The sequence below is a fragment of the Macaca fascicularis genome, chromosome 8 (genome assembly GCF_037993035.2).
Source record: "Macaca fascicularis isolate 582-1 chromosome 8, T2T-MFA8v1.1".
NCBI classification, from domain to species: domain Eukaryota; kingdom Metazoa; phylum Chordata; class Mammalia; order Primates; family Cercopithecidae; genus Macaca; species Macaca fascicularis.
Genome location: NC_088382.1, coordinates 46,622,609 through 46,629,673, shown reverse-complemented (window position 1 = coordinate 46,629,673; position 7,065 = coordinate 46,622,609). Strand labels below are relative to the sequence as shown.

The 7,065-nt window shown below is 39.6% G+C and overlaps 1 protein-coding gene across 5 annotated transcripts in view; it reads right to left on the bottom strand.

Annotated features, from left to right (window-relative positions):
* Window positions 1–970: 970 nt before the first annotated feature.
* FNTA (farnesyltransferase, CAAX box, subunit alpha) overlaps window positions 971–7,065 on the bottom strand; it is a 30,393-nt gene continuing 24,298 nt past the window's right edge. For 3 of the 5 annotated variants that reach the window (XM_073998749.1, XM_065519172.1, XM_005563241.4), the window contains 3 exons: window positions 3,570–3,632; window positions 1,874–2,045; window positions 971–1,596 (listed from right to left, as the gene is read on the bottom strand). In XM_073998749.1, the coding sequence (XP_073854850.1) occupies window positions 1,474–1,596; window positions 1,874–2,045; window positions 3,570–3,632 (358 nt within the window). In that variant the 3' untranslated portion in view covers window positions 971–1,473. Of the gene's footprint in view, window positions 1,597–1,873; window positions 2,046–3,569; window positions 3,633–6,149; window positions 6,314–7,065 lie in introns of all 5 variants that reach the window. The other 2 variants (XR_012416413.1, XR_012416414.1) reach the window with 1 other exon arrangement.

The following is a 7,065-nucleotide window of genomic DNA, read 5'->3' as shown; positions in this document are numbered from 1 at the left end:
TTGAACAAAAATTACAGATAAAGTGAGATTGAGGCCGGACCTGGTGTCTCATGCCTGTAATCCCAACACTTTGGGAGGCCGAAGCAGGCGTACTACTTGAGGTCAGGAGTTCATGACCAGCCTGGCCAACATGGTGAAACCCCGTCTCTACTAAAAATACAAAAATTAGCCAGGCATGGTGGCGGGCGCCTATAATCCCAGCTAGTAGGGAAGCTGGGGCAGGAGAATTACTTGAGCCCGGCAGTGGAGGTTGCAGTAAGCTGCAATCACTCCACTGCACTCCAGCCTGGGTGACAGAGTGAGACTCCATGTAAAAAAAACCCAATATATAAAAATAAATAAAGTGAGATTGAATTAAGTGCAGGTACAGCAAGCTAGCTTGCTAACCGCTCCCAACTCTTTCCTGGCATGGCATCCTGCATCATACATGCTGGAAAGCTACAAACTACACTTTCCAGATTCCTCTGTAGTTAAGATTTTAAGACATCCTGTTGGTTCCTTCCAATCAGATGCACTGCAGTGAGCCTTTAACTTGGAACCACACTACATGGGAAAAGCAGCAGATGTGCTTTGCAAGGAACGTGCAGAGACAGCACAGTCCTGGAGCTGGCAGCCAGGGTTGTGGCTTCCTCATTCCTCATCCAGCAGTTTCCTGATTCGGGCACAGGCAGCAGCAATGGGATGGTCCAGTTGTGTAGTATGGTTCGGGAAATGTACTTCTAAAAGATCAGGCAATTCTTCTGTGAGATATTTATATACCTGAATAAACCCTTTGGGTTTAAACTACCTTGAGTGGATTTTGTCACTTTCAGTCAAGAACTGACCAATTTACATTTTAACATTTCCTCCAACACATCATGTTTCTAGTTTATAGTTTTATAGCAGTATTTTCTTTCTAACTGCTTTTCTGAGACAATATGTCTTGTATAATATATAAATGCTATTAAAAAATCAAACTACTGTGACACTGTTTTTAGATACAGCTATAATTTTATTACAAAACCATTCTTTTGGCATTAGTTGGTTACAGTGATAGCAAGATAATGTGAGTGTGCAGACCAGCTCTGATGGAACCACTGTATTCCCTGCTTACTGAACCAAACTTCAGCTACCTCATATCCATTACATACAAGTGACCCGCAGTTATTACTGCTACAAATCTTGATGTGTGTACCACTGAGGGAGGAGTTGATGCTAAGGGATTAGATTACACGTTGATAGGACTACAAAAGTTCCTTTATGGGACTTTTTTTTCCTCCTCCATCCAATGACTTTGCTTTAGAAGAATCACATTACTTAGAGCTAGTCTGAGTAGCAGCAGCACCCAAGGAGCATCAGTTCTTGTTAAAAAGCAATTACCTGTGTGATGCACTTTCACACCACAGGCAAAGGGAGGGACCACTCTCGTTTTAAATTCCTGCAGTGTCCCTTAATAAAAAATAAAAGCATTCCATCAAGTTCTTCTGGATGGTGTTATTGCTGTACATTTGTTTGTGAGTCATTTTCTGTGCTGTGTTTGCTTTGAAGGGATCTTCCAATGTATCTCCAATATTCCTTTCTTATAGTGTCCTTTTCTTTAGCTAGGATTTCACATAACTGAAAATGAAAAATAAAAATTAAAGTAATATGTAATCCAATCTCAAGGGCAAATGCCTTTGAGCCAATACAATTTAACTTAGATCACATTCAAATGAGACACACTATTAAGAGTCACAGGCTGTGTTGCCAAGTGATATCAATGCTGCCCCTAACCAGAAATAGCCCTGAACTGAATTCTGAGTAACGATGTTGAAAGGGGACATGGATATTAGTGGCATTGGGCCGACCAATTCTCAGATACCAAAAACAATAGCACTGAGCCCCACCAGCTTACCTCTAATGCTTTATTAAGAATGTCTTCCTTATTGTCACACTGGTTTTCTAGCATGTCTTCATAGATATCCACAAGAAAGGCAATTAGGTAGGGGGAACTATGACTTGGTTGTAAATCGAGTAATTGATTTAACAGATTAGGGTATTTGGAAAGACCACGATCCTGCAAAATCCTGTAAACAACAACAAAAAACAAACACTTGATTTTGTGAAGGAAGAAAAGCAGTAGAAAGATCAAGAGAAAATAAACCCTGAAACACAAACAAGAAAAGGAGAGTTATTTTGAATTAATGAGGCTGAAACTATCATGAAACTTTTACATTACATGAGTCTTATCATAGATCATTAGTTAATTAAGAACTGGCCAGGTGCAGTGGCTCATGCCTGTAATCACAACACTCTGGGAAGCACAGGCAGATGGAACACTTGAACCCAGGAGTTCAAGATCAGCCTGGGTAAAACAGTAAGATCTCATCTCTACTAAAATTTTTTTAAAAATCATCCATGCCTAGTGGTGGCACCTATAGTCTCAGCTACTTGGGAGGCTGAGGTGGGAGAATCACTAGAGCCTAGAAGATCGAGACTGCAGTGGGCCATGATCATGCCACTGCCCTCCAGCCTGGAGAACAGAGTGAGATCCTGTCTCCAAAAAAAAAAGGATAATTAAGAGCTAAGTAAAAAAAGTTTTTAAAAATGAAGTTTAAAAGTATTCATTTATAACTTAAACTGTACAACACACAGAATAAATCATCTTAAAAAGTGAAGGGCAAAACCAGGAGAGATGTTCTTGTTTCTTTTTTTTCTTTGAGACAGGGTCTCACTCTGTCGCCCAGGCTGGAGCATAGTGGTGTGATCTCAGCTCACTCTGACCTCTGCCTCCGGGTTTAAGCAACTCTCGTGCTTCAGCCTCCCAAGTAGCTGGGATTACAGGTGTGCACCAACATGCTCAACTAATTTTTGTATTTTTAGTAGAGACGGGGTTTTGCAATGTTGGCCAGGCTGGTCTCGACCTGCTAGCCTCAAGTGATCCGCCCACCTTGGCCTCCCAAAGTGCTGGGATTGCAGGCGTGAGCTAACATGCCCAGCCCTCATCTTCTCTTGAGATGGCTTCTCATCCCTCAAGCTCTTCAGATACTATAGGCACCTCCCCTGACACATCTCCAAGGGTGACTGATTCCATATTTTGTGCTCTTTGAGCCTAGTTTCCTTGAAGACCTCTTATGTTCAACAAGGAGCTTAGTTATGACAGTGGCCAGGCAAGTGAAACCTTTTCTAGTTGAGATTAACTTGAAGGTAGAGATCTCTAGAAATGAAAACAGAAAGGCTGGCTGCCCATTGGCAAAATCTACCCGTAAACTACCCTGCTTTACTGTGTTCCTGAGCCAACCAGAGCCTGGGTGTGTGTATGCTCCATTCTTTGATATAAAGACTACAGAATTCGTAAATACAATTAAAATGGCATTATTTACTGGTGGATTATTCTGAAAACGGTGTTGGTAGGTACTTGGCAGGTGCAGAGAAGGGCAGAAGGCACTTTTCCAGAGAGTTTCCATAATGCTGTTATACTTCTGCTCTTAGGTCCAGAAAAATGAAAAATTCTTTACTATCCTTTTGGAATCTGATTATGGAATATACTCCATGATGCATTATATAGCCACTTCATTTTTTGTATAAAAAAAGCAAAAACAACCTCTTACCCTTTCAAATAGTTCCACGCACTTTCATTATGTGGTACTAGTTTAATCATTTCCAGAGTGTATCTGCAAGAAAAAATATATATATACAATTTTAAAAGAACAGTGCAAGGATGAGACACATCTTTTCTTTTTTTTTTTTTGAAACGGAGTCTTGCTCTGTCACCCAGGCTGGAGTGCAGTGGCATAATCTCAGTTCACTGCAACCTCCGCCTCCCAGGTTCAAGTCATACTCCTGCCTCAGCCTCCCCAGTAGTTGGGACAACAGGCACCCGCCACCACACACAGCTGATTTTTGTATTTTTAGTAGAGACAGGGTTTCACCATATTGACCAGGCTGGTCTCGAACTCCTGACCTTGTGATCTGCCTGCCTCGGCCTCCCAAAGTGCTGAGATTATAGACGTGAGCCAGAGCGCCCGGCCGAGACACAGTTTTACTAAGATTGTGGCGCAACTTTGGAAACACACTTTCACTTGTGTAAGCATCTCTCTTAGTGCATTGTGGCACCTCTCTAGGTCATATTTAAATCAGAGAATACCTTAAGACTGCAGCTGTCAATTCAGTTCTAGGGAAGGACACAAAACTAATCTAAAAGCTTCAATTCACAATAGGAATAAAAGTAACATAAAATATTTCCTTTAAATAATATGGAAGATTTTCCTTTTGAAGAAAACATCAGCTAAAAGAAGACTTTCCATTTACTGGTAAAGCAACATTGGAAAAGCAGTCTAAGCTCTACTTACGTCCCAATAATCTTTAGCTATCATTAAAAAATGGCATGGAAATTACATAGACAAAGAATAAAAATGAAAAATCAACACAACGTATTTCTTGTATTTCAAAGCAAGATGACTAGTAAACTGTGATGTGATTCCCTGTCAAAATGGGTGCTCCATACCTTTGTCTTCCCCTTAAACAGATTAAATATAATTCAGACTCGATTACAAATCCCAAGGGAGCCACAGAACGTGCTTCACCACATAATTGTTCAGATGAGTAAGTCACTGACAAGTTTGGTAGTCATGGTTCTGCTGCAGCGCGGTTACTGTAAATTTTTTTTTCCACAGAGTAATAATAAACTCATTCAACATGATAAAAGTATTTTTCCAACTACTTTTACATGACTTGTTTCCAATTATTTGCGAAACCATGTCCCTGCAGGTCTTAGCTGGTCCTTATTTAAGATTCTTAATTTCATCTTGGCAATATCTAAATTTTTATTTATGTACATGTGTACTAAAGCATTACCTATTTTTATGGTTAAAACATGCGCTTTCAGAGATCAAAGCAGGAAGACTGCTTGAGGCCAGGAGATCAAGACTAGTCTGGGCAACATAATGAGACCTCATCTCTACAAAAACTTTTAACACTTAGCTGGGTGCAGTGGCACATGCCTGTAGTCCCAGCTACTCGGAGGCTGAGGTGAGAGGATTCCTTGCGCTCAGGAGCTCAAGGCAGCAGTGAGCTATGATCTGTGACTGCACTCCAGCCTGGGTGACAGAGCGAAACCCTGTCTCTTAGGAAAACAAACAAACAAAAAGACCGATGAACTTTGAAGTCAGGCTACCTCACTTCAAATTCTGGTCCCATAAATTATGTGCTCTTGGGCAAATTACAGAATTACCTGGAACCTCAAGTTCTTCATGAAGTGTCTCAGAGAGCTGTTAGAATTAGTAGCGTATAGTAAATGCTTGACAAATGCTGTTATTGGTAGTACTAGAAGACTATGCACTCATAGTCTAGAAAAAGGGCCATGACACATTAAGTGAAAAGGCAATGTCTATATAATTATTATTAGGTTGCTGTGTATAAATGTTTGCAAGTGTATTTACAAAGTTTGGAAAAATTCACCCAATTATACCTCACTCTGGAAAATGGGATGTGGGATGAAGAACAGTAAAAGACTTTGACGTTTTACTTTATAGAATTCGGTACAATTTCCCCCATAACTACACTGTATTACTTTTGTAATAAAAGGAAAAAGATGACAAAATAATTATGTACATCTGTGTGTATGCTTAGAGTGAAAAAAAAGTTAACAACCTGTAAATTCTAGATACCTACAGCTACTCTTCACATTTTAAATACTTCTGTTTCTATTTGGCAATAGGAAGCCAGTGATCTGCCTCTGAAAAGGCTATAAGTTTGCATTTTGAAAACTCTTCATATTCAACTTTTAAAATACTTTGTTACCACTAACTACTGTCAATCTTTAGACCAATAAAGTTCAATAAAACTGCCAGGGATGATGGAAATGTTCTTTGTATGTGCTGTCCAATATGGTAGTCACTAGCCACATGCGGGTACTGAATGCCCGAAATAGGACATGTGCAATGAAAGAACTCTATTTTTAATTTTTTATAATCACACTGGTTGAAACTTAAATAGCTGTATGTGGCTAGTGGCTACCATATTGAACAGTACAGGAATACCTTACAGATATCGAAGGTTCAACAAAGCGATTTTATCACAATTAAGCAAGTCACACGACTTTTCTGTTTCCCAGCACATACAAATTATGTTTACACTATATTGTAGTCTAGTATGCAATAGCATCATATCTAAAAAAACAATGTACATACCTCAATTAAAAAATACTTTATTGCTAAAAAATGCTAATGATCATCTGAGCCTTCAGCAAGTCGTAATCTTTCTGCTGGTGGAGGGTCTGGCCTCCATGTTGATGGCTGCTGACTGATCAGGGTAGGGTGCTGGGTGCTGAAGGATGAGGTGGCTGTGGCAATTTCTTAAAATAAGACAACAGTAAAAGATTTCTCTGTAGCATGTGATGCTGTCTGATAGCATTTTACAGTAAAACTTTATTCTAAACTGAAGTCAATCCTCTCACATATTCTGCTGCTGCTTTATCAACTAAGTTTAGGTAATATTTACAATATTAAAAATCCTTTGTTGTCATTTCAACAATGTGATTTCACAACGTCGTTACCAGGATTAGATTCCATCTTGAGAAACTACTTCTTCTGCTCATCCGTAAGAAGCAACTCCTTATCTGATCAAGTATTGTCATAATGCAGAAGTTCGGTCACATCTTCAGGCTGCACTTCTAATTCTAGTTTCCTTGCTGTTTCCACCGCAGCAGCAGTTCCTTCTTCCTCTAAAGTCCTGAACCCCTCAAAGTCATCCATGAGGGCTGGAATCAACTTCTTCCAAACTCCTGTTAATGTTGATATTTTGACCTCCTCCTATGAATCACGAATATTCCTCATAGCATCTAGAATGGTAAATTCTTCCCAGAAAGTTTTCAATCGACTCCGCAGATTCACTGGAGGAATCACTATCTATGGCAGCTCATAGCCTTACAAAATTTATTTCTTAAATAGTAAGACTTTAAAATCAAAATGACTCCTTTATCCATGGGCTGCAGAACCGATGTTGTGTTCACAGGCTTGAAAACAGCATCTCCTTGCACATCTCCATTAGAGCTCTTGGGTGACCAGGTCCATTGTCAATGAACAGTCATATTTTCAAAGAAATTTT